General features: G+C 45.6%; 1 protein-coding gene across 8 annotated transcripts in view; it reads left to right on the top strand.

The window, feature by feature from the left end:
- Window positions 1–27,861, top strand: part of PHLDB2 (pleckstrin homology like domain family B member 2) — a 112,961-nt gene that overhangs the window by 38,810 nt on the left and 46,290 nt on the right. For 7 of the 8 annotated variants that reach the window (XM_052794433.1, XM_052794428.1, XM_052794432.1 and 4 more), the window contains exons 1-4: window positions 2,374–2,451; window positions 11,325–11,434; window positions 14,763–16,111; window positions 26,311–26,694. In XM_052794433.1, coding sequence (XP_052650393.1) covers window positions 11,380–11,434; window positions 14,763–16,111; window positions 26,311–26,694 — 1,788 coding nt within the window. In that variant the 5' untranslated portion in view covers window positions 2,374–2,451; window positions 11,325–11,379. Of the gene's footprint in view, window positions 1–2,373; window positions 2,452–11,324; window positions 11,435–14,762; window positions 16,112–26,310; window positions 26,695–27,861 lie in introns of those variants that run through there. The other variant, XM_052794426.1, reaches the window with a different exon arrangement.

The raw sequence follows: 27,861 nt of genomic DNA, 5'->3' as shown, positions 1-27,861 counted from the left end.
TTGTTCCAACAAGACTTTTCAGCTCTTTAGTTTTTGGAGTTTCACTTGTTTGCTAATTTTCAAGTATTTCCTACTCATAAAATGTCCAAGAGAGTATTTTTTTGTTTGTTTTAAATTGCCAGACTCTTGCCTGTTAGACATTCCAACTTACCAAGTTATTTTAGGGCCTCAGCTATGGCTGGTTTTGAGTACCTCTTGTTATTTTAGAAATAAGCTTTATTCCTTACTTTTCTCTCCTTTGCTGCCAAGAAACAGATGACACTGTCTCAGATAAAATTTTCCCAGCGTACATGTATGAGGGGAAACACATGCTCTGTCTGACCCAGCTTTGCTGCCACCTCACCTACTGTGTAGGAACTAACTAAAGGAACATTTCAGCCAGCGTATCGAAAATCCTTCAGAGTAACAGTTTAACCGCAAGTGCAAACTTACTCCTTTCTGTACTATTAGGCATTGTTTTCCCTAGGGAGATTTTTGCAGACTATTACTTAGAGTTTTTCCACTTAAAAGGAAAAGGAAGATCACATGAGATGAAGAGAAGGCTGGCTGCTTTTGGCTCTGGCTCTGGCAGGGTTAAAAGTCATCCTCGTCTCTTCCAGCTGCGAGCGTGTCCTTAACTCTGCATTCCTTACACGTATATGCCTTTATTTTTTTAACCGCATGTACTCCTTCTTGCTTGTTCAGTGAACAAAACAGAAGAGCCAGGTTCAACACTAGCAGCAAATGAAGCACTCTGATGTTTGTGGAGGCATCACAGAAGAAGACCTCATCTAGGTTCTGGCCTGTTAGAGTAATTAGTCTCAAAAGCTTGTCAGCCAAGGACATTTCTTTTTTTTTTTTAATATTCTCTGGTACTGTGGGCGTTACTATACAGATTCCAGATTTTAATGAGTTATTACAAAGTTTATATTGTGGTAAAGTCACAGTTTTAGCCAAGTAAAATATCCCCTGGAATACGCGAGGCAGGAACCGGATCACAACGAACCCCGATTCCCCACGGCAGATGGGAACAGTCAGCAATCACGGTAGCAGTTTACATCTGCCGAGCACCTGTGAGCTTCAACTCATCCCGCAGGACCCCTGCACGGCAGGTACGCGCCGCGATCCCCGAATTTCCTCTTTGGGAAACAAACGGGGAAAGGTAGAGTGACGAGGCCACACAGCACGAAACAAGATCGCTACGCAGGATACCCTGGCTCTCTGCCCTGAGCACAGTCCTCCAGGCTGGCTCGCATCTCTCATCGCTGGAGGTTTCCTTACCAGGCTGACACTATACGTGCCCTCGGAAGGCGAAGGTTCGTTACGCGCCCTGGGCTCCCAGCACCCACCGATCCTGGGAGTGGGACGACATCTCCCCGGAGGCTCTTTGCCCTTTTTGTTTTCCTCCGTAACAGCTCCAACCCAGCGGTTAGCCTCGCCGCCTCGGTCGCCGAGCAGCCTCCTGAGCGGGAACCGCTGAAGGGGTGCGGATCAGTGCCCCCAGCCCCTCGCCAAACACGGGGCAGGCGAGGCGCGCTGCTCGGGCGAACACGCTTTGCCGAGCCGGTGTTGGTTCGTACGCTTGCCTTGGTTTGAAAGCCCCGCCACTGAGGCCCAGCCGGGCTCACCGCCCCGCTCCCCACTTTGGGACAGCGACGGTGCTGGTGGTGGCAGCTGCCACCTGCATCCATCCTTCGCTGGTGAGCGGGGCCTGGATGGGGGGTGGGGGTGTCTTTTGGGGGTCCTGTGTGTGTATACACGCGCGTATATATGTACGCACAGATATATGCAGATGTGCATTTTCTTCAGGTAAGAGCAGGGTGTGACCCCCGGGCTGGGGCGAGCGGCGGGGACGCCCCGACAGGACACGGAGGCAACCCGGCTCCCCTCCGGAGTGGGGAGGGCGGAGGGCAGCCCCCTCTCTAGCACGGCTGGAGGAGGAGGGAGGGCGCAGGTAAAGGCACCCCCAGCCCCAGGCAAGGAAAACCGGGCCGGCGCCCTCCCAGAGCCGCCCTGTTTGCTCAGCTAATCTCGCGGGCAGGAAACTGCCTCGCGCCTGATATTTAGGGATCGGGAAGAGCCCGCGGCCGCCCCTCCGCCGGCTGTCCCCCGGGGCGGCCCCGGCAAGACCCCGCCGCCTCGTCGGCCGAGCCTCCCCCCCCGCCCAGCCCCACGCTATGGGTATCTGTGCCTGTTTCCCCCTCTTCGCCCGTCCGCCTTCCGCCCCCCCCCCGTTCCGGCTCCCCTTCGGCCGCCCCGCTCCCGCGACCCCGGCCTGAGGGGAGCGAACCATTCCGCCCGCGGGGGTGCCCCACGCCTCAGCCCCGCCGGGGGGCGGGCGCGCCCCATGCGCGGGGCGGCGCTGGCTGCCGCGCGGGGGGCGGCTCCCGGTGGCGGCGGCGCTCGCAGCAGCGGCCGGGCGGGCGGGCGGGCAGCGGGATGCGCGGGGGGCGGCGGCGGCAGGAGGCGGCGGTGAGTGCGGGGCCGGGGGGAGCGCCGGACCGCGGAGGTGGCGGGGGGTGCGGGAGGGGGGGTGGGGGTCGTGGCGCTCCCGGGACGCGGCGGCTCCGGTCTCGGCGGCGGAGCCCTGCGGGGCTGCCCGCGGGGATGGGGAGAGGGTCCCTCCCGGGCGCGCAGAGCCCGGGCTGGCGCCGGCTCAGCTGCGCGCGGCTGTCCCCGGTTTTGGGGTACTTTTGGGGGAGTTTGTGCCAGCACACGCCCCACGCTCCCGGCCCCCTCGCGTTTCTGACGGGTGGGGGCGGCGGGGTCCCCGGGCCCCCCCCTTGCCGCCCGGCTCGGCAGAGACCCAGCAGCTAAAAGGGACGGGGGTACCCCCGCGTTCCTTTCGGCGCCGGCCGCCTCTCCCTCTTTGTCCGGGTGTTTCCCCCCGGTGCTGGCGGGCGCTGTCGCGTCCCCGCCGGCGAACAAAGCCTCTGCCCCGGCCGGCGGCGGGGGGTGGCGGGGGCGTCCGTCCCCGCGCGTCCGTGGGCCGAGGAGGCAAGGGAGGAACCGCGGGGCTTGGCTTGGCTTGGCTTGGTTTTCCATCGGCGGTGATCTACCTGGTGGAAGGGAAGACGCAGGACAGGGCTCTTTGTCCGCGCTTCTTTGTTAGGCTGGTGGCTTTTAAAGCCTCCTGCGGCTGTGCGAAGGCTGCCGTGCCCAGCGGGGATGGGTTTCTCCCAGGGCTGCGCTGGTGATGGATGCCGTCTCGGCATCGCCGGAGTTCAGCAACAGGGATCCGGCATTACGTCTGGTTGGCTTGCGGGAATCGAGGGTTTGGGGCTGGGTCTCCCCTGACGGATTCGGAGCTCCTAAGTCACCCCCCGTGGAGCCCTGTCAGCAGCCGGGGCCGGGGTGTGCTCCGGGGACGGCCGGGGTGTGCCCCGGGGACGGCCGGAGCCGCCCGCTCGGTGGTGAATTCGGCTTGGAGAGCAGAGCCCTTTCGGAAAGCTACCTGCTGCCCACCGGCAATAGGAGGAACGGGCTGGAAACTAACAGTCCCCGCTCCTTCTCCTCCTGCCCCAAAGCTGCCGGAGGAATTTCCCCATGTGCAGAAGTGTAAACAGACTGGCTGTGCTTACATAAAGGCTCAAGAGATGGGCTTTCTGCTCCTGCCGCTGAGCGCTTGTGTGATCTTAAACACATGGCTTTTGTCACCGGTTCCTTTTCCCCCAAATGCTCATCTTGTCAATGTGTCATCTTGTCTACACGCCTTGACTCTGCACGTGCCCGAATCCTGCGTGTCTGCATCTCCAGGGCAGCTGGGTGGACGCGTTGCCAGTCACAACACGGTGAATATTGCATCTTTGTGCCGCATGTTCCCTCTCCTTTGGGGGAAGAGGGAGATGAGAGGGGCGGTTTTGCAAGTTCTCACATTTGGTGAACTTCTTAATTTTTCCTTTCTCTGCATTCTCATAGATAAGGTCCCCAAAGATAAGGTATTAACATGGGAAAGGAAGAGAGATGGGAGGAGGTAAGGCATGGTAGTGCCAAATGGAATCGCAAAGGACGAGGATGGGCTTGGTTTCCCTCAGCAGAAGGAAGAAATGTAGGAGAGAAAGGAGATGAAGTAATCAGGAAATGGAAGAGTGCCTACCTTTGCTGTCAAGCGGAGGGGTAGGCTGAACTAAGAGGGGAACAGAGAAAGAGATACTTTTAGGGCAGTCAAATGGTAAGACTGTATCCTTTCCAGAGCCAATCATACCATTTTTCTTCATTTTACACAGTTCCTTTTCCACACCAGAAATTTATTTCCCTTCCATTTTGACAAATGCAAAATTGACTCTTTTGTGTGTCCGTGTTTTTACTGAGGGAATGGAAATCTTTGGCAGCAAGTAGGACAGGAAGAGTAGTCATTTTTTCCATTTTTTTCCATATCACTTTCTGTCTATGCTTATCAGATACAGTTAGCAACCAGCTCCTTGCAAGTATGCAAAGACACCAGTTGACCGTTGTTGGCAAGGAACAAAGTCCGTCAGGAAAAATTTGGAGTATTTTGGTTTTAGATAGGAAGCAGAGGATGGGTGAGGTAAAGATTGCAGGTCCACCTTGAGGCTGGAGTTGGATCAGACAGGCTAAAGGGGTTTGGATGGGAAGATTTTGTCTGTCTTTTTCCACTTGAAGATCCAGAGAAAAGCTTAAATAATGAAAGTGGGTGTGGGGAAGTGCTGGTGATTGTTTATGAAGGAATTAATGCTGTGTTCTCTGCACACGGAGTGTATTCTCTCCATTTTCAGTTGTTAAAACAAACAGTTAATTCTGATGTGTAGTAACTGTTAGTATGGCAAACAGTGCTTCCCATTGAATCAACTAAACGGCTACAAGACGATGCCCTGTTTTGTGTGTTCAGAGCAGATGCTGTTCATTTAGGCTTTGTTTTAGACCAGTGGGGCATATCCAAGATGCCAGGGAAATCCAAGGGGAGTTTCCCCCTGTAGAAGGTCCTCCAGAGACTGCAATATAGGAATGAACTCCATAAATGTGACCAGGCTTGTTTTTTCTTACTCAAATCTCATGCAGGTGGGATCGGTTTTTAAGTGAACCATTTTAATTAACTTCCTTAATTATATTAAATGGTGTAACTGCAGGTATAGTACCTGTATTCCTCGCTTGAGGGAACGCAGTCCTGGGACTTGCAGGTAAAGGCTGCCCTGTATTTGTGCAGGCAGACCGACCCATGGCTTGGTAGCACAGCAGCCACGGCGGACGCCACTTGAGCTGTCGCTGTCACGATGTGGTTTGCCAAGCAAGTGTGATGAGAAGCATTTAGTCTGGGGGCATGCTCGCTGCCCTGAGAGTGCTGGAAAATGAAGAAGCGTTAAAGAGCTAGAGGGGACATTTGGAAATATGGGGCAAGCATCTCAGGAAGGAGACAAATTGAGGAGAAATGGACAAACGAAATGAGAGACAGAAACTGTCAGAATAAGTGGGCACTGGAGGGAACTGATTAACGAATGGAAGTGACAGGCACAAAGTGGCAGTGAAAGAAATCAGCACAGAGGAAAGCAGATCATGGGCAAAGGTTGCCTGAGAGAGTGGGAAAATGCAATAGACAGGAAAAAAATGGTAAGGACATCCAAGAAGGCAAAAAAAAAAAAAGGGGGGGGGGGTGGGGAGTAGATGATCTTTGAACCTGTTCTGATGAGTTTTTCTAGCTGCTTAGATTTTTGGGGGACTTACCTACCTGCTGCATACAGCAAGTTCTCATTGAATTTGTTAGGGACATCCTAGAGGCAAGTTTATCATGTCAGGTAGGATGGGAAAGGAGAAACTTTTCTTTAGGGTCTTTCTGCTCTCGTACAGTGAGAATTTCTGCTCCTGTACAGTATGAATTTGGATTCATAATTGTTTTTCACTCAACTGCCTTCCTGAAATTTTAGATGAATAAAGTCTGCATTTTCTGGGCTTCAGGAGTGAGAATTATATTGGTCTAGAATATTTATGTACATTTATTACTACATCAGCTGTGGTGGTTGTTTTGGGTTTTGTTAGTCTGGACAATGAGATATAAGCAATCACAGTCCACCAGCTACCAGCAGAGCTTTCTGTTTGCCGTGTCGGTGTGAATTTTTTAAGTCTCGATTTGCAAATCTTTTGAGCATGCTCAAATTTTCAATAGGAAAGGAGTTAATGAAATAGTGTCAGAATAATACCAGTGAGCTCGTCATTACTGGCATGGGATGAATCAGTCATTGGGTCAGATAACCGACTTTTAAGCTTAACAGCCAGAAGGGTACCAAGATAGAGAAGAGGAGTATGATTTGAGGTTGGTTGTCCCTTGCCATCCCTGGTTTTCTGCATGAAGAAAGGAGTTCGTTGTTTTAACAGAAATCTCTTCTAATAAATTTCTATCTGTTGGTGGCTTTTGTTTGGGCAGAAAAGAATTAACTCTCCTTCTCACCTCAACTTTTCTCAGTGAACTTGTCAAGATGAAACGGTGGTTTGTGTGACTGCAAAATAAGGAGGCGGCAGTGATGTCTACTAAAATAATGCGGTTTGAGTAGGTGGTCTACTCTCCTGTGCTACCAGATGCATAGGAATGAGATTAGATTCATTGAAATGTGTACTTTAACAGTTTCAGGTAAGAGTAGCTATTATGGCACAAAAGTCATAAAGTTTCAACATTTTCTCTGTCACTTTTGTTTGGACACACTCAGCAGTCGGCGTCTCTTATGTCAATGGTTTAAATCTCAATTTGTACTCACCAAACTATAGTATTTACATGGTAATGAATGTTTTCATTTTGATGTGCATTTAAAATTGTCAGTTGTCATGACCTGATTAAAATGATTATATCCACCTACTGGAAAGAGCAGTTGATGTGACAATGCCTACAACATCAATCCTTATCAAGTAGGAGAGAATCATGTTTATATAATAGGACAGAATAATTTAAAATGTCATATTTGGGTGCAATTTTTTGAGTATTTGGGGTAGTTATTCCAGTAAAATAGATGTGGTTTATGAAGGGAATAAAGTTATTTAGGGTGTTTTCTGTTGTTGTTGCATTGCCCTTTTTCTGCTCCTTCTCCAATATCCAACACGATAATTTCTCAGAGGAAGAGATAAGCTGTAAGAGCGACTTCCTCTGCCGCTCCCTTTTCCACATCGGAAACCTGCAGGATTACAAGGGAGTGACTTAGTTAAATCTGATTCACAGATATTTGATTTTTAATTTCTTTAGTGTTGGTGAAGGTGCCAAGCTGTGAGCTTTGGGAGCTAAAACACCCTATGCCTGTAACCAGACCTTATGCTCACTTGCACTGCGGGGAACAGTGTATTGCAGGACCTATATCATGAAAAGCCAGGGAATGAGCAGATTTCAGGGCTGTGCTGGCAGGAAATTAGCTGTAGATTAGGGTCTAGTATATTGTGTTGTGGGGGAGGAGGAGGAGGAAATGAAGAAGGATGTTTAAGGCGACCTTTAGATAACAGCCTTGCGGAGTTGCCCAGTTTTTGGCAGAGTTGGCTGTGCTCTCTCTTAAGGATGTGTCCATTCACTAGTTTATGGGTACAGAATCTCCACCAAATTATGCAGGTGCCTTTCTGTGAATATATTGTTTTGGTTTGACAGTAGGCTTTAAGGGGTTGGGGAAAGATGGATTTACACTTAACTGTTTTTGGAGGTAAACTATAGATCCTGGTGAGTTTTACTTTCCCATCAGTTTGAGCCTATCAAGACTTCTGTTTGTAAGTAAGCAAAGTAAGTCAGGGGAAAAAACCAGGCTTGATTTAATCAGGAGCAAGTACATTGTCCTCCGATTATGCAGGAAAGAGGTAAACCAACTTGGTAATGGAGCAGTCCATTTATGCACGTAGGTGTGCTAGACCGTGGGAAAGCTAAATCTCCAGGCACCAAAGCCATCAGCACTCATTCACCAAATTTTGTTCAGGGTGTCAACATTTAAGAGGTTTTCTTGTTTCCAAAACAGTGTGTGTTTTATTGGAATGGTTGAAACAGACCCTAATCATTTGAAAACCTTCTTGTTTCAGAACAAATTAAACTCTAATGGTGTTGTGTGGACGGTGGCAGTGATGGGTTTTTGTCCTCACCCTTCATCCCTTGGGGTTTCATCTGTTTTCCATGGGTTGCTGTACACTGCTAGAGTTTCTGAAGAGAAGTGTCAGGGACAGGAGAGGGGACACGAGCTGGCAGGAGCCGCTGGTAATGTTTTGTGAGAAACTGAAAATGAAGAAACAATGAAGAGCAGAAAAGCCTTAAAGGAGAGATGGCCAAATTTGAGAGCTTTGTTTAAAATTGACTGTTTATTTTCAGTCAAAGGAGCACTTTAGCAATGCCTGAGGCACTGCGACCCACTTGATTCGTAATGTAAGAGCAAAGTGGGTGCCACAGCAGACTCTGCTAAAGGGAGGTGGGTATCAGCCCAGGCAGAAGTAAAGGAAGGGGCGAGAAACTATGGGCTGAGAAAACGTGACCCTAAATCTATGGCCTGAACGCTGGGTAGAACTGTACCTGCAGCATGGCTGAGCTGTAGCTCTAGGCTCCTACGCCAAGGGAAAGGAGGTTTTGCTGTAAAGCCACCCTGTGTTATAATATCTTAAAACCGGAATCCTTTGTTTGACTCGCCGCCTGTTTGAGTCGTGAATCACTGTTTCTTCTGGTTGTTAGTGAAACAAAACTTAATTTGGCCTGGGCACTGTAGAGATGAAACATGATTGGTAATGCTGTATACATTCACTTCAGATGACTTTATAAATCCCACATGAAAGCATTTTGCTTCGTTCCAGCCAAGACAGAGCGTGGCATGTGCTCTGTAATGAGAGTCAGCCTTGCTGGTTGTTGGATGAGGCCCTGCATAACCCTCATCTGAAAGAATATGATTTCACGAGAGCAGATAAACTGTGGATTTTGAGCTGTTCATTTGCTTAGCTCATTAATTCATTAATTGTTTCTTGTTTATGGTCACAGTGGAGAGTTTTAGAAAGTTCTTCCCCCCAAAAATCCAATTATTGCTAGGTGACGACTTCTCTCATCTCTCATTGTCCGAGATGTGTAATGAGTTCTCAAACTTGAACTGAAACCATATAAATATTTAACCTTAAAAAAGACATTTTTCCTTTTGGCTATTAGCAAATCCAGGTATTCACCAAGCTGGACTGAAGATTAAATTTTCAATTACATAGAAACCCTTCCCTCTCAGCTCTTCTCTCCTTAATGTTTGTCACATTGATTAAGTGGTAGCCATCATCTTATGAGATAGAAAGGATGGGTTTTTTGGTGATCTTACCAATGATTTTAACCATAAAGCAGCAATGTTAGAGACACAGGAAACCCAGTTATACCTTTTCCTTTGTTTCAAAGGAACCCTTCCTTCCGTCTTTTAATTCCAAGTTGTCCCTATTTTAGTTTTCTGTTCGATGATAAAATTATACTTTTGTTACAGAACAGTCTGAAATGTTGAGAGTCACTAGTTTTCTGTGTCAAGCTGAACATGTCCCGAAAAGTTAAATTCTTCATTCTTTTCTGGGGAGCTCTGGGCTTGAAGTACAGTATTTTTAATAGAGATTACACAAGCGATATGCCAAGACGGCAACGTAGCAGCAGTTTTAACAGGATTTCTGTCCCAGTCCTTCGTGTTTCGTAGGCAGGCAAAAGGCAGAGAGCCAGTTCGACAAGCAGGAGAACCACTGTTAACTCTTGCCAGGATGAGGTGCCTGTTGGCCGCAGCCCTGCCGGGGGGTCCGCAGGCAGCCCCCAGCCCCACTCCTGGCAAGGAAGGCGCCTGGGATGCTACCCAGGTTTCGAGTTTGGAGGATGAGAGGCAAGCTGGAAGGAATTAGGGAAGGAGTCTCTCCATGGGGTGGAAGACCCAGTAAGGTGAAAAGGACAGTGAATGTTTTAGGTCAACAAAATAACCTGTTGAGCATGAAACTGGGGTTGAAAAGCTATCTGCTCTCCAGGCTGTTTCCCACCATCTGCTCTGGAGAACTTCGCTCCTGTGGTGCTGGAGAGGGCAGGCGGGGTGGGTGAGTCCCCCCAGGAGGTACGTACGGCGCTCTGAGGGTCTCCTTCCTCGCCCTGGCTCCTTGGAGGGCAGCACCCTTTTCGGGGAACGGTAGATTGCGTGCTCTTGGAGGAGGCTGTCAGGGTGAAGCCCACCTCTCGCTGTGAGGGGGGGAGAGGTGCCCGATGGGGTGGAAACTCTCTCCATAGGAGTGAGACATGACCTCTGCAGAGGAAGAAAAGGCACTGTGAAGTGAGACCAGGGCAGGGGGATTCCTGGGGGAGCAGGGGGGAGGGACAGGACCTGGCCCCCCGTGGGTGAGGGAGAAGCCAGAGGTCATGGTGAAGGAGCGTCCCTCTGCAGGGATTAGCGGTCAGCTCCCTTCGCCCAGGGCTGTCCTCCCAGGAGAAGAGCGTGAAAAAGCATGGCGCGAAAAGTCTGTGCAACAGAGACCTGAAACGTTGCGGCTGTGACGACTGCGGTTAATTAAATAGGTGACTCGTCTCTAGACAGCCCAGACATCTGTCTCCATTCTTCACTTGTTTTTCTGCCGCGTTTCTATTTGCTTGTCCAGAGTTAAAGCCCAGAGGACCTACAGATGGTCACCATTAATTTTGTCACTCGATGCGATTTTTTTTAAAGCTTTTTTGTCGACCTTTTAAAAAACATGTGTGTATATAAAAAAAAAATCTTTTAATAGAGAAGCTCACTAGAGATCTTCTATTTGGATTTAGATTTAATTTTAGTCTTTAGTGGCTGGGATTTAATTTTGACTTTTTTTTTAAGCCAAGTCTCTCTTGTAGCCATATCAATTTTTTTTTTTTTTTTTTAATAAACTTTAAAGAATCTCTGCATTCCTGGTCTGGCTTCTTTGGAACCTCGGAAGTCATTGCATGCCAAAACAGTTTCTGTGTTTTGGATCGCATACCTGTTGTTGCATAGGTTTCTTCATAATTGCAGGATCCTGGTGTTGTGTGGGCTGAAATTGAGCTATGGGCTTTCAAAAATAAAATCTTCAGCAGAAAAGTCCAACCTCGCAATGATTTCTTAAGCAAGCCACAGGATCACAGGCAAAACTCGGGAGCTGTGACTAGTAACTGCCTGCACAGAGTCAGGATCATAGATAATACCTGATTATCAAATCAAATTATGTGGACTTTTAAGCTTATAAAACAACTGCAAACAGTTTTTTTTTCTACAGTCTCCACATTAAACATGGAGTGTTCTTTCCAAATATCTTTTAACATATTTCTGTTTGAGTTGTCTCTGGAAATTTTACCATAAGAAAACCTAATTTTGCTCTATACTGTACACTTGAAAAATATTCTCAGAATACACTTCTTAACCCAACATTTTTTTCTTTTGTTACTTTATTTGCAGGTCAAAATTTATCTGGTTCACTCAAATTAGCGTTGTGTTAACCATCCTGTAGAAGATGAATATGATGCCAAACAGAAGTAACCTCTCCTCCTTTCAGAATGTTGGATCAGGTAATCAATTAATAAAAATGAAGTTTGTTTGTAAATGTACTGAGATCTTTTAGAATTTGTTATTGATTTTGGTCCTTTAATTCTCCTGACACATAGATAAGATCAGCGCTTTGTTCTTATTCCATGTCTAACTCCATTTACCAGCCAAAATAAGGCCACGGCTGGATATGCTACAGGCAGCCAACCCTCCCCCATCAGTTTAATGCCTGGCCGGAATAGATATCGGTGACCCCCAGCTAAACAACTCCGGAATGGAAGAAAAGGAATGAGGGGAAAAGAAAGAAAATAAAAAAAAATGGAAGAATTTCCTTCTGTATAGCTCCAGGCAGCAAATACTTTGCTAAACAGAGGAGCCTTGCGCTGTGCGCTGAAGGTTACTAAGCGAAAGCTGGGGCTGACCTGGATGCAGGATGGGTTTAGGGCACGCCACGTGCCGGAGCTCCCAGCCTCAGTCCCTATAGCTGCATGTGAAGGCAGCGTCAGCCAGGATGTGTAACGCATCCTGGCATATTTGTAAAGTCTCATCCCAAACATTACCCTAAAAATAAACAAAACAAACAAGATCTGGTTTGTGGGAAGCAGCTATGGTTCAGCTAAACACGTGCTGTCGTCCAGTTGGGATTTAACCATATGATTGCGGGCACTGTGGTGCTGGAACCAAAAACGCAGAACTGGCATAAGGTATGGTAGAGAAAAGTTGAATCCGAGTGGCTACATGAAGGTATCATGACCTTTTCTTACTCTTACTGTACTTGCTTGGATTTCAAGTACAATGAACCCTTCATTGCTGTGGTGAACAGGCCTGAAAGTTTCCATGAGCTAACTTGTTTTTTGGCAAAAGCATCCAGTCTTTGTAGAATTAAATGTGCCCTACTGGTGTTACAAGGGAGTAATAAACAATTATTAATGTCCCATTAATGTGTCTGCTAAGCTATTTATATAGGAGCCAGTGGAATTTATGCAAAAACATTTGAACTTCAGCTGTATTCAAGTTATGATTTGGATGGTGCAATTTTGATATGAGATTAGCTTTCAATTTTAAGAGAGGTTTGGAAGAGGGAAGGAGAAAGAGAGACGAGGATGGAAGTTAGGTTCCGTTCCACAATGTAAAGTTATGTATACAAGGCGTATACATTGTGCTTTATATCTGTGCTCTTAAATAACTTTTATATCTTGTTGTTCTTCCTTTTAACACCACTAATATGATGAATGCTTGATCTTTTCCAGATGGTTTTGTCTTGTCCCGACAAGAGTTCTGTTGAACGTGTGTCACGTTCCTGCTTTTGTTCATTTGGACTTCATCATTGCTGTTGATCAAAAATTGTGAAAATAGCTAAAAAATGTCAAGTAAAATGTCAAATTATAAGAAACTGCGGTTTCACTGCTCACAGCGGTGATGGTCTGACAGAGAGTTCTGTGAACTTACTGGTTCAAAGGCAACTTAGATAGTTGTATCATTATAACAAACACGTTAAAACTACAGGAAAAAAAATCAGTCAGCATAAAAATATTAAATTCTGTGTAGTAGTAAACCTGAGGCTTGGTTTTGAAGCTGCAAGTTAATGTTTTTGGCCACTAGCAGAGCTTGTAATTAACACATGCTTAGCCAGGTCCACTATGCTCAAGATGGTGTTTGGGTTTTGGTGGGGTTTGTTTTTTTTCTTTTTTTTTTTTTTTTTTTGTCCCCCCCTCCCCCCAATGCTGCCTCCTATTTATCTTCTGCCTATTCAATTACATTATTAATGATGGTTACCTTTGTTCTTAAACTTCTGGGTTTGTTCCTTAAGAATTGAGGAGAATGTCTTGTTACGCACTTAGACTTACCACAGGTTGTGTAGAGGAAGCCTGTGCAACAGAGGTCTATTGAACGATGCCCTGGACAGTAATGAATTCCAGGGTTTTTTGCCTTGTTAGCAAGGAAGGTCCCAGAAATGAGGACCTGCTCAAAGAATGCATTGCCACCTTTGACTAGATATCTGAACTTAGCAGTCCTCAATGAAACCAGATCGTATCAGCTCTGGTGGGCGGTGGGAATCCAAGTTTTGTGTCTAGGTTCATATAATTGTCTGAAGTGGTACTTGGAAGAGGATTAAAGTATTGCTGCTGAGGATTTTAAAGGCACTTAACACATTTGGATGTTAGGTTTTCCTGCCGAGTGACAAGCTGAAATCAGGTTTCTCATGAGGTGGCTGAAGTCACAGGTGAAATGTGACTGAGTCAAGAGTAAATCCCAGAAATGACCCTTATTTTCAGAAGCAATACTCGCTGGCACTGTAGGAACTGACACTGAAGAGTGCTTTATTAATTCGAAGCACAGCCTAGCACATCCAAGGAGCTGCTGTAAATGTTAATGGTGCCATTTCTACATCAGCTGAGGTCTAAGTGTAGCCTGCTGGGGATCCTGTTTATCTCCGGCAGCGACTGACACTGTCACGAGCTGAATTTCTTTCATTGCTTTTGGCAAACTGGGGCTCAGAACTGTAGGCTGAAGCTTGACACATTGTTGAGCAGTAACATCCACCACAGCAAAGGCTTTTTCAGTCAGTGTCCTCTTCCAGAATATAAATGATAATTCTGAACAAGCGTCAGGACCTGGAACCTTAAACCCCTGTCGGTGTCTTTAATGGTCATGTGTTTTTGTTGTTGTTTTGAATGAAGTCATGGAGCTTAGCATTATACTTCTTAAGACTATCTTTTAACTAAAGTGCCCTTTGCAGATGTAGTTACACCTTTGTATTTTAAGAGCACTGAGCTGAAACACCTTGAAAGAAGGGCCTCCGTTTTGTGCTTTTCCATGAAGCTTTGCACGACAATTCACAGAGTAAGCAGAAAGGTGACAAACTCCTACTGAGCTTTGAATTGAGCTCATTAGTATATTGGGGCTCGGATGCATTAGCTGCACAGGTTAAAAGAAGAGGTGGTCCAGAGCAGTATCCTATGTTCTGTATCCTGAGCCCTGGGAGATCTGCATTCAGTTCCTTACCTTGCTGTCTGCTTTGCATCTTCTCCCCGCACCTCAGTTCCTCAGCTGTAAAACATCAGGACACTAATGCTTCCTTACTTCATGGACATCTTAGGAGGCTCAGGATTATAAAGGCTGAGCCATAGAATCATGCAATGGATAGGACACCAAAGAAAGGGTCTAGCCTCTTTCCAACTGTGTTGCTGATTTGTAGGATGAATTTGGCGATATCCCTGTACCCACATTTATTACAAGCGCAGTAATTATTACAAAATGTGTTCTTTTCAAGTTAATGTGCAGGCATGCACATGCAAGAGGCTGCTTACTTGCTAAAAACTTTTTTTTCTTGTTTTCTCTTCCTTACAGATTCCAGTAAGATTATGGCAGAGTATAGCCACACACAAAACCAGATGGAATTACAAAATGCTAGTTTGGGAAAGGGTTCTGTGGCAAATTCCCTTGAAAATGGCCTCCAGGATATTATGGAAAACCTCAACCCAAAGAAATATTCATCAAGTCTCAAATTTAAAACAAACGGGGACTATGCTGGCTCGTATTTAACCCTTTCACAACCTATGCCAGTTAAACCTAATCCTTCCTCCAGTGTTAAAAATACACACTCTGTTACCAAAATTCAAGGAGGCAAGCAGTTCCCCTGTGAAAGCCCATATCTTCCAGATAAAAGCATCTCTGTAAAGCATTTGGGTTCTGTATCAGGCACGTCTCCATCCCTCAGTGGGTACAGCTTAGGAAGGACAGACTTTGATATTCATACCAGCAGAGAAAATGAAAAATCCTTTGGACACATGGATAAGTTTCACTACTCAAAGTACAGTCAGAAAAACAAATCGTATGACAACGTCTACTTCCCAGGAATGCTGGAGACGAAGAAGATCTCGGGCTCTCTTCTGACAATGTGGAATGGAAGCTCGGGGAACGAGCTGATGCTTTCACCTGCTAGCAATTCGGGGGCGGCCAGCATGCCTTCTAGCCCAAAGCAAGGCAGGAGGATGAATATTGAAGACAGCCTGGCCCTTCACATAAAACCAGTTAAGCACAAGGATGTGGTGATGGACACTCTGGGTTCACGGCCTAGGAAATACTCTGGTGGATCTCTAAGTCATATGGGAATGTACAGTCGTTCCCTACCCAGACTTTATAAATCAACAGAAAGCCAGCTGGTGCCATTAAGTTTGCCTCCCAGAAGCTCTCTGGGTAATACTAAAAGGAAAAAACTTGGAGAAAAAGATCTACCTCAGAATGCTTTAGATGCTGATAATTACCTGAATTTTTCTTCTTGCAGCTCAGGGGTTTCACCACATGCCAACTCTGTCTCTGGGAATAATCCCTACGTCAGTTCAACTCTTAGTGTTCCTGCAAGCCCTCGAATTGCTAAAAAAATGCTTTTGGCACCTTCTTCCCCATATCTTTCCGATGATTTCGATAGACTTGGACTCTCAGGAACAAGTCCTAGTAGTTCTTTCTCCCCAGTGGATTTTGACAGGTCTTTCTCTGTCCGAAGAAATCTTTCCACCAGTTCCATGGAACTTGACGACCCAGATCTGGAAAGTTACAGACAGACGCCAAACTCACTGCAAACGTCCATGCGAGAGCGGAAGAACAGCATTAGCTCCATTTCAGGAAGAGAAGACCTCATGGACTATCACAGGAGGCAGAGGGAAGAGCGGCTTAGGGAGCAGGAGATGGAACGGCTGGTAATTTTTTCTCTTCCTTTAGTTTTTCTTGGTGGTTAGCATTTGCAGTATGTCCATCCAGATCTAGCCATCAGGAGGGTACAGCAAAGCATAAGCTGCCATGTTTTGAAATTCAAATGTTACCTGTTTCAGGTGCCTTGTATTATTGCAGTCTGTGAAGCTAATGCTTAAATAGCGTGCTGCTGTAACAGCTCGGATGGACAGTACCATTCAGCCATCCTAAAAAAATGTTAGAACCCATGTAAATTGCCTTCAGTCATCCTGCGGGCTCTGTTAAAATATGTACATACATAAAACCCACAAATTGCGCTGCAGGGATCCAGCACTTCTTGTTTTAGATGATGGCACTGTTTTGTGGGTAAGTGGGTAAAAAAAATGAGACTCTGCTATAAGCTGTTCAGCCGTGTGTGCTGTGGAGTCAGGTATACATTGGTGTGGGTTCAACATCCATCATCAGAGCTTTCTCTGCTTGGTTGTGGTTCTGAGTATTTTCATTAAAATATGGGTCTCCTTGCTTCTCCCCCTTCCGAAATGGAGAGTAGCAGAGTGGGACAGAGTTTCTCTCTTTGTCTCTAGTCAACGTAAAGCAGTGCACACTGCTTCAGGTCAGGATTAAACTTGGTAGTCAAATGTAATTTATGTATTACTGAAACAACTTTTGGGTAGGAAAAAAAAAAGGTCTTCAGAACACACAAAGATGGTTGAAGCAGTTTCTTATTGAAACTGTCTCTGAAAGGACGCTTAGTATTTCTTTGAAAAAAGTTTTCTCAGCAGCTACAAGTCTCTGACCCTATTAACATGCATTCATACTGTACTGATGTTACCATCCATGTAGAAACCGAGGTCGTTAGGTTTTAGGCCAACTTGTATTACTGAGTCTTAGATTCGAGACATTAACTTCACAGTTGTGTGCTTTAATTCAAATCTCTATGGATTTGAGCAAAACGGGGATAGGATACTCTTAAACCTGTCTAGTTTGCATACAGACAGCAAGCCTGCAGGGGGGTTCCCTTCCCGGGCAGGCCAGGGCGGGAAGCCATGGGGATGCGGGAGCAGTGGGATGCGGGAGCAGTGGGCTGCCTGTCAGGGACCACCAGCAATGGCCCGACGCCTGTGCAGGGCCACTGCTCCCATTTCGAGCTGCACCTGCGAGCAGGTTCAGCTGAAGGATTGTAACCTGTTCAGATGTTTCCCTCCCTTCTCACCGATGTCCTTGATGCAAATCGGTGAGGAACGTGTTAGGCGGGCAGGAGCCTGCCTTTTCATCCCTAATCCGCTTGGCGCTGTAGTCTATAGGATACAGGCGGTTGGTTTGCCTGCTTAGAGGTAGGGCTGTAGAGTCCAGCGGCAAGGTGTGCATGCCCCTGCCCTGCCCTGCCTTGCCCCCTTTGCCCCCCGAAACCTCTGCCAGCTCCCCTTGGAGCTGTGGCTTCTTGGGAGAAGGGGCCAGGCTCCCTGGGGCGAGGAGGGCCAGCTGCCAGTGGAAGTGACTGGGCAGCTTAGGAAAGGTTTTTACGCTTGTGCTCGCAAAAGTGGGAAGCGTCAGCAGAAGTGCTGGCGGGTTATTTCTCTCTCTTCTTGCTGTCTCTGCCTGCCGTTCCTCCGCTCCTTTTGGAAATCTCCTCCGTTCTCCCTAGTCCTGGTGTTTTGTGTGTGCAAAGTGGCGTTTGCATCTTATCAGAGGGTTTTCCAGACAGTCATGCTGTAAAACCTGAGATAATCACTCATAAAAGACAACGTAGTAGAGCGTGTTTGTATTTCAAAGAGAACAGCTTTTGGGGTTTTGGTTTTTTTTTTTTGTTTTGGTTTTTGTTTTTTTGTGGTGAGGGATGGAAGATATGGGGTTGTTTCAGTAATCAGTAATGCTAAAAATTGTTCTGGTTTTATATTTGGATGTAATGACTACATTTACACACACACACACAATTTCTTTTCTTGCCAGACAATACTTCCTTCAAGTCCTGATTCATGAAAAAGAGAATTTGTGTACTGTTTTTCCGAGCATGTTAAAGTTTTTGAAAAAAAGACGATGCTTTGTGTGTTGTACCTAATTTGAACATGAAGGAACTTCCTCTTGAGTTCATCTTCTGTTCAGGACCCCACTCAATATTTTTTTTTTTTTCCCCCCTTGTTAGAGCTATCTGGTGGAAATGTTGAATATCAGGAGAGTGCCTCCTTCCAATGATTTGAGATTCTGAAAAATGCCACAAATAGGTTTTTAGATCTCTGAGAAGAAGGAATATGTTAAAAAAAAAAAACCAACAACCAAAATCCACACATCAGCTCTTTGTACATTAGGGCCTGTCCTGTTTTGGTTTTGTTTTCTTTTTGTCCTTCTGTGTGGATCTAGTCATGGGTCTATCCAAACAGGGTCTTTATATATGCAGCCTGAGCTTCCAAAGAGCAGTTTTGTCTGACCTTGTGTACCGTGAGTTGGACAAAGGTTAGAGATCCAGGTCTGCTCAGGTCTTTTCTTTTTTTGGGGGTGGGGGAAGGTGTGAATAAAAAAACCAACTAAACAAGCACCCATGGATAGCAAAACTGTGTTCTTTGGGTTTTCATTGCTAAATAAAAGCTCAGATTGAGTAGCTGGTAGGTAAATAGAAAGGGAGACGTAGTCCCTCTGTGCACAAGTGTCAGACTCTTTTCATACTGTGTTTTTGAAGCAAGGTAGGCAGAAGAAAAATGTAGGAATACTTAGAGAACTTCATCAGAAACATAAGCCTCCTTTTTAGAGGATTAGACTGCTCTATGGCCCAGATACGAAGTGGAGAGCATCTTTGCACCAGCACTGCCCCTGTATCTATCCTGGTGGCACAGAGCAGTTTTGGGGTATTGCATTTGATAGCTGCTATTAACTTCTGGACTTCTTTTTAGTAAAATCTATGCAGACATTGTAATCTGACTTAGTATCTGTCCTTGGTCTCTAGTATTTACTTTCACTTTTTTTCCTTTTCTTTTCCATATAAATTATTCTATGAGTTTTACTTGTGCTTAGTTTGCTTTTTAAATGACAGAGGCTCCTCTGGAAGTTTGCATTTTGAGCCGCTGCTACGGCCTGTGTATGAAACAAAATGATCTGCTGTCATTGCCCAAAGAAATAAACAGACAATTAAAAAAAATGGTACAAATAGTGAAAATAAGCATTGCAGGTTTTGGTTTTTTTTTTTTTGAATGATTTATATGTCTGAGTTTTAATTTGTTCCCATGCACCAAACAGAAAAGACATGTATGTACTTGTGTAGGATTTGGTGTTTCTCCCTCTCTCTTTTGATTTGCCTTTCACGGCTGGATTCACCCAAACTAGCTGAAGACTGGTGCCGCTTCTGTTTTGCCAGCCTGTTCCTCTGTGACTTGAGGAGCGGGAGGAACCGGAGTTCCCGTTGCTGGCACTGGGGACTGGTGGGCTCTGGGAGCAGGTGGGACGGCACGAGGTTGCTCCTGGAGCTTGCACAGGCAGCAGGCTGGTGGGTCACAATCTGCTTCTGCTTCCTCTCCAGCCCAGCTGACCAGACACTGCATCTTGGCATAGGGATGTTTATACAAGCTTTACACAAGTAGAAGTCAGGGTTAGCTATTGCTGAAGCTAGCCCAGGAGCCTTATAAACAAGGAAAAAATTTATCACTGTGAGCCAAGGATATTCAATGAGATTCAGTTGGCTATTGAATTTTATTTCTTTTTTTTAAAGAGGAAATCTCACTCTGAGATAAAAGCCCAACTTTGGTAGTTGCTGGAACTGAAAGGCAATCTTTCTCTTCGGTGCAGGGGGAGGTCGGGGGTGGAACAGCACAGACGACATAGTCGGATAGATATTAAGGCCATCTGTTTTTCTAGATCATAGAATCGTTTAGGCTGGAAAAGAACTTTAAGAACATCAAGTCCAACTGTTAACCTAGCACTGCCAAGTCCACCACTAAACCATGTCACTGAGCACTACATCTACACGTCTTTTAAAGATCTCCAGGGATGGTGACTCCACCACTTCCCTGGGCAGCCTGTTCCAGTGCCTGACAACCCTTTTGGTGAAGAAATTTTTCCTAATATCCAATCTAAACCTCCCCTGCTGCAACTTGAGGTCACTTCTTCTTGTGCTATCTCCAGCCACCTGACAGAAGAGACCAACACCCACCTCACTACAACCTCCTTTCAGGTAGTTGTAGAGAGCGATAAGGTCTCCCCTCAGCCTCCTTTTCTCCTGACTAAACAGCTCCAATTCCCTCGGCTTCTCCTCATAAGACTTGTGCTCCAGGCCCCTCACCAGCTTGGTTGCCCTTCTCTGGACACGCTCCAGCACCTCAATGTCTTTCCTGGAGTGAGGGGCCCAAAACCGAACACAGCACTCGAGGTGCGGCCTCACCAGTGCCAAGTACAGGGGAACAACCACCTCCCTGCTCCTGCTGGCCACACGATTTCTGATACAGGCCAGGATGCCGTTGGCCTTCTTGCCCACCTGGGCACACTGATGGCTCATATTCAGCCGGCTGTCAAACAGCACCCCCAGGTCTTTCTCTGCTGGGCAGCTTTCCAGCCACTCTTCTCCAAGCCTGTAGCGCTGCATGGGGTTGCTGTGACCCAAGTGCAGGACCCGGCACTTGGCCTTGTTGAATTTCATACGATTGGCCTCAGCCCATCGATCCAGCCTGTCCAGATCCCTCTGTAGAGCCTTCCTACCTTCGAGCAGATCCACACTCCTGCCCAACTTGGTGTCCCCATAGACTTGTGTGTCTAAGTGGTGTAGCAGGTCACTAATCATTTCCTCTTGGATTGTGGGGGCTTCATTCTGCTCCCTGTCTCTGTCTTCCAGCTCAGGGGGCTGGGTACCATGAGAACAACTGGTCTTACTATTAAAGACTGAGGCAAAGAAGGCATTCAGTACCTCAGCTTTTTCCTCATCCTTTGTCACTGTGTTTCCTCCTCCATCCAATAAAGGATGGAGATTCTCCTTAGCCTTCCTTTTGTTGCTAATGTATTTATAGAAACATTTTTTATTGTCTTTTACGGCAGTAGCCAGATTAAGTTCTAGTTGAGCTTTGGCCCTTCTAATTTTCTTCTTGCATAACCTTACAACATCCTTGTAGTCCTCCTGAGTTGCCTGCCCCTTCTTGATACCTGCTCATTTGAATAGCACTGAACTTGATTTTTCTACTGCTGGATTTTAGGCAGTACAATGTATTTCCTCTAGATGGTGGTAGGTACTTAAAAATTACATGTGCAGTATCTGCGTGGTACCTTGCATAGTCCAGCTGTCTGTATGGATGTTGTACGATGCTTGTTAATGAAGTTTTACTAGATGCAGGAATTGTTCTGGGAGAGATTTCAGCTTATATGGCCGATGCCTGAACGATCAATAATAAATTTCAAGGAGCTTATTCCATAGTCCACTTTTTCACAGTCAGAGAAGTATTGAGTTTCATTAAGTTTATTCAGCAGGTAGGAAATAATACAGAATATCTCTGTGCCTGGTTTGCACTGATGCATTACAATTTAGTAAGATGTGTTCATGCGAGAGGAAAATGAAATGAAAATATTTTGGAATATTCAAGGTGATACTGCTTTAAAACTATGGTTAATAGAGCTTATGTAAATCTCCCATACAACTTGGAAAAACTTCATATGCGTGTTTTATAAATTTATATTGGCACTCTGTCTTTTTATAGACCCTTTAAACATGAAGTACCCAAGCTGCATGTAAAAGTGTGACTTACCTCTTACAGAAACCCCAGCCAAGTAGACAAAGGCTAGATCAAGGTAATTTTTCCCACCACTAGTATTTGACAGGCTCTATAGTGTTATAGAATAGCTACTTAACATCAGTTTAGTTTGGTAAAGGAACAAGTGCCCTATAATAGGATACCCCCCCCCCCCCCCCCGAATATAACTAATACTGACAACTCAGTAAATTTTCAGGAACGTTCAGTTTTAATTGTGTTTCAAAACATTTCTGTGAGATCTTTAATAATCCAAAGGGTGGATTACATATACTTAATTTTTGCAGCTATATGTTTTATGCAAATGAACATTATGTGCCAGGAAGAAATCAATTTCAGGAGAACTATTCTCATTTACAGAACTTAAGTACTGCACTGGAGCTCTAGTCTTCAGGCTCCTGCCCTCGGCATGATTTGGAAAGGGGCCTCTGCATAGGTACTGTAGGGGCAAAAGGGCACCGGTCTGAACAACGCTGTTATTTTGGAAGCTGATGGCATTTCCTCAGGAGCCGAATACGTGCCTGCAGATAGAGGAGCTAATTCTGCAGAAAGTCGTCTGCTCAGTTCCTCTCTGGAGGCTGGCTCTACTCCATGCCACTGATCTCTTCTGCTTTTACCAGTCTGGTTCTTCTGTGCCTGTACTGGGAAGGTAAGGACGAGGCGTGCCAGCCTGGTCCCCGCAGCCGGCCCTCTGCTCTGAGCTGAGCTGGCCTCTGCAGCACTTCTCCGTGCAGGTGCCTCTGCTGTGGAAGGCTGCCTGCAAGAGACAGACATGAAATATGGGCACTTTTTCTGAATTCTGTGCTGTTAGTGGTAGCCTCAGAGCCAGAAGATTAAACTATAGCAAAACAAGGACTGAAAGTGAGGAAATAAATGAGGCTGGAGTGAGAAACTGGTGCAAAGTGGAGGGAAGGGGAAGAACAGTTGGCGAGCTGTTCTCAGACCCAGTTAAAGTCTAACTTTGAAATAAGTTTCTCGGTATCTGACAGATGTGAAATCACCACCTCCTTAGAAATGCAGAGGAAGGAGAAGCCTTTCTCCTGCCTCTTGTCCGTGGGGTACTGAATGTATTTGTAAGAAAGAAAGTTTGGGGAGTTTCTGCTGCTCTCTTGCCTGGTATGTCTGCCTTTTTACCCCCCATCCTTTTCGACTAGCTGCTGCTCCAAGCTTTTGCTGCGAAGGTGGTTGTTTGCCTGCCTGTGAGGTTTTAAAAAGCAACAGTGGAAAAGTGCTGTTCTTTGGTAGCTGAAAAGAGCAACAGCCTCTTCTTCAGGCAAAGGGAGCCCTGGCTGCACGGACTAGCCATAATTCTCATTAGCGTTGGTCACAAAGGATAGACTGCATATGTATTTTTAATGAAATCTGGGGTTATCCAGTTGCTAATGGCACTTATCTAAAAAGCTTCCTGCTTGCAACAGCTGATTAACCAAGTCTTGCCTTGATATCTAGATATAGCATCACCTCTACGCATTTGTAAAATTCATATACGTGACAAGCAGCAGATGAACAAATCCAGGAATCACTGACATGGCTGCTGTTAAAAAAGTGGGAGGTATTTATCTCTGCTATTTTGGAATATTTTTGTTTACAGTGTGCCAGGCCTGCCTCTTAATGTCATTGTTAATCAATAACAGAGGAGGGTGGTTCTCCCGTTTTTCCACCCTTCTCCTTCAGCACCTAAATTTGCAGCCATCCATAGGTGACGTGCAGCTTTTTCAAAGCCAGGAGTGGTGAAACTGCTCAGGCAGAAAGTGCACAAGACCTGTGTACCCCTTCTCATAGCAGGTAAGAGATCCACAAAAAATACATGGAGATGTTTTAGTCTGTTAAAAAGGACATTTTATGGGGAAATACACTGAAAGGCTTACAAGGCTTGATTCAACACCCCTCCCTTCCGCCAGAGCCAATTTTAAACCAATTTCCTTCTTTTGGCATACCTTTTTTTTCCTCTGCTGTGTTCAGTGTCACAAATAACTTGTGTGGTATTTCTTGCAAAATTATTGACTGGATTTTCCATGTGCTACTGCTTTTGCACTTTTTATCGCAGGGGTGCTTTCCTAGCTCGCTGCTTGACTCAGAAATTTATGCTGGAAACAGTTAAATGCAGGTGTGCTGGAGCTGGAATGAGTTGGCCAAGATGAAATGATGAGAATAGAGTGTATAAAATAACCACAGAGCTTCCTGTCCATAAGCCTCTCAGCACATGTCAAAATAGAAGTGAGAGGTATCGGTATTTCTGTAATGTGTCTGAAAGTTCATCAGGAATTTTTTGAAGACTGGCAGAGGTTTTCCTGCAATTTTTAAGCTTTCCTGAGCATCTGAGACTTGGGGGGACAAAAGAATCCTTTTTTTTCCTGACTGCTCAGCAAAGGGCAGGTTTGCAGTGAGAGCCCCTTCCCTGAGCGCTTAGGCTAGGATGAACAGCAGCTGCACTTTGAAATTTGCCATTTCCTATTATTATTGAAGGGATGGAGGCTTGGCACGGGGTAACCCAATATACGCTGTTGTTGCAGGGAAAGATGGGACTTCGTGTCCTGATGTCGTGTTTCCCATCTATAACCATTACGATGACTGTATGAAAAGGCCAGGCCCCGTGCCGTCACAACGGGGAGAGCTGCATAATTACCGGCAATCCCAGCCAGCACTTGCACAGTGCTTTAGGAATTGGGTTGCGTGGCCAAAAGACTTAGTAAGAGGGAGGATAGCGGCATTGGAGGGGTAAGGGAAGAGGCTTAGGGTCTGGCAGTGGTTGCCTGGAGGGAACGAGGCTTTGGGGAGTTATAATTATGTCGATCATTTGGGGTTGAAGGATGTCTGCACAATCTGCTGGACCCATTTCGTGGAAAATAGAAGCTTTCAGTTGCTGCCCCGCAGCTGCCCCAGGCTTCGTTATTTCAACGGCTCGTCTCTGCCAGTGCTGTTACAGGAGGCTTCAGAGGAAAGCTGCAGTGCGAACCTGGGAATAAGCTATCTGAAGGCAAAATTTCTGTCTTGTGGCGCGCTCTCGGTTGGGTAGTGCTTGGAAACGGATGGGTTCAGATGGGTTCTCCAGCTCAGAAATGCAGCTCTTAACTGCGGGTGATGTGGGGTGATGTAAACGTGTAGTGCGTACAACCGGGTAATCTCCTGGTAGCTGCATAAAGAGCTGTGTGCTTGTAAACCAGTGTTAAATTTTCATGAAACTCCAATGGCTTGCTGCAGGGAAAGGGCAGGCAATGCATTGCCTGAACTGCTTTGCCTGATCCTTGTTATCACTTGCTGTTGGGCATAGGGAGTGTTAGGACTGTCAGAAATAGCTGCTTTGCAAATGTAATGCCAGATAGAGCTTGGAAAGCAAATATGTCTGGAGTGGTTCCTGGGGAAGGAGGCTGAGGATTTTGGTTTCTTGGCTTTCTTTTTAAATACTATTAAAAATAAGAAGGATTTCCTAGAAATCAGAAATGAGATCATTAGTGCAGGTATTAATGCCAAGCATGGAACTCTCACAGTGGTCTTTTTTTTCCAGCAGAATTTTCAATAGCCTTATGGTAAGCAATTTTTTATTTACATTATTTTTCTTCTTTAGCAAAAGAAACACAAACTTACATAAAAGCATTACCTCTTAAAAATGAAGAGGTGAAAAAAATGTCATCTGAAATGGAAGTTACAGGAAGCTATGCATACAGTAAAATAAAACAAATGTAGCTTTCTGATACTTTTTATAAAGTATCATAAAGATCTAGAAATCCTTCGGGAATTAAATGTTTATAGCAACTTGAAGCACATCAGGTCAAACTGGCACAGTTTTTCAGATTCTTGAGTTTGAAATATTAGTATGAATCCATAGGAAATTTGCGTTAACTGGTAAATAAAGATATCCCTCACTTCTGGACATTTAACATCTGTTGTATTTTAGATGTGATGCCTCATTTTTCTGTTAATGCTCCTAAAACTGTTTGTTTCAAAATGTGGACTAATTCTCTCCCAAAAAAGGGAATAAAAGTTAACAAAACAGAAAATCCAAAAAAGTCAGTAATGAGTGAGTTCATGGAAAATCTGTGCAATGTTTTGCAGCTTGGTAGGAGTATAGTGTAAGTGTAAAGTGGAACAACTGGTGATTTATACAGTGAGCTCACTGGACGTGTGTACATACAAATGGGGTATGGTTACAACAACCTGAATAAACAATATTAATATGAGCATTTTCTACATTGGAAAGATAAACAGGACATCTTATTTAAGTAGGTATTCATTTCTGTGAAATGTACTTTTAATTTTTTAAGTTCTTCTTCCATGTTAACTTTGATTCTTCATCTTGCGCTGTAATTTATTTACGTGTATCTGTTTATTATCTCGAAGTGCTAGAGACATACATGGAACTGGAGGACTTTAATCCTTCACTCTAAAAAAACCCAAACCAAAAACCCCTCAAAAACCCAGCAAACTTTTTAACTTCATCTTTACTTTAGTTCACACGTGACGCTTAGTGCTATTATCTTTTTTAAAACTAGGAACGACAGCGGCTGGAGACAATCCTCAATCTATGTGCAGAATACTCCAAATCTGACAGCGACCCCGCTGCAGCTACAACAGTTGCTGATGTTCAAAAAATTAACAAAGAACTCGAAAAACTTCAGCTCTCCGATGAGGATTCGGTGTTCGAAGACTCCCAGATGAATCTGGAAACGAGGTTCAGAGGCCACTTGAGATCATCTGCAAGTGATTCGGATTTCTCGGAGGTGAGCAGCCACAGTCGCAGTACTGCTGCTTTCCTCTCCTCTAGAGGGTTGAGAGCCGACGAACACTTCAACGAAAGCGCAAAGCCTCCGCATTTCGCTGCTCCCACCTTCCTGAAGGATGCCACCGAATCATCCTACCTAAGCATCACACCAAAGGTAATGCTCTGTAAGAGGAAAGAGTACCATCCAGGTTCGACTGCCCAAAATCCTCCTCTAGGAGTCAGCTGTCCTGGCAGGGGCCACAGTTAGGATGGCTTAGGTGTGAGAATTGATCTCAGAGCTCATACCACTTAGCAGCCAGCAAATGATTATTTCATTTTCTGTGGAAGCTATTGGCACTGGAAGGTTTTTTTTTTCAGAGGTAGGTACAGTTCGGGAAGCGTTTTAAGATTTTTCCGAGGGAGAAGGATTTGCTTGAACAATTATAGCTACTCAAATAAGGAAGGTTTCAGGAACCCTGCTTAGCACGGTGCTGGGGTGTAGGAGGGAAGGGAAGCTCTGCCATCTTCTCCCAGCCTGAGGCTCCCGTCTTCTGTAAGAGGAGGATGTTTTCTCATGGGCAAACGAGAACAGTCGCATGGGAGGTGAAGAGGAGTTGCCTGAGCCGAATTTACTGTCCTGTCTCCTTTCCCGGGGTTGGACCTGAGCCACTTGTCAAATCAGCTGCTGCCTCTCATGGGGCACGCGGCGGCAGCCAGCATCCCGCCTCTCTCACCCAGCTCCTCTGTTTAATAAGCTGCAGCTCCTTTCCTGCGTACCTCACGCTGCTGTTTTGTTACTGAAGGGAAATTGTCCTTTAAAAAATGAGCTTCGAGTAACAATTTCCTTCAGCTAGGGCAGCAGCAGCCTCCTTTGGGCTGGGGCAGGGACCTTTCATCGTCTTGGGTCAGTGCCTGGGCTCTGGTGTGCCAGACCAGCAGTGCAGCAAATCCTGGTGACAGGCAGTGTGTTAAATAACTATATTCAAGAGTTAGAATCAGGAGCATAATAAGACCAAACAAAGCCACAAAAGCAGGTTTCCGTTTAACAAACTCACACCTTCGAAATACTTTGTGTCCCTCCTTTTTACTGTTATTTACACATTGTATGAGCTTCAGCATGATTGTGTGCCTAACATGAATTGTATTTAACCTCTGCTTAACTTTCTTACGTATTTGTAGTCAACAGAAGTGTGTATGTGTAGAAGAAGAGAGAGGTGTGATAGAAAAACATTTTATCTTATAAAGGGGATCTCTCTGGAAGTCCGTCCGCTGAGTCTTTTGGTGTGAAATTATGCTGAACAGAAACGTGCTATTATGGCTTTACTTGGTCTTTCCATGTTGA

Source organism: Harpia harpyja, chromosome 8 (assembly GCF_026419915.1).
Source record: "Harpia harpyja isolate bHarHar1 chromosome 8, bHarHar1 primary haplotype, whole genome shotgun sequence".
Lineage (NCBI taxonomy): Eukaryota > Metazoa > Chordata > Aves > Accipitriformes > Accipitridae > Harpia > Harpia harpyja.
Note: the sequence above shows the minus strand (reverse complement) of the source record. Positions and strands in the feature narration are given on the sequence as shown.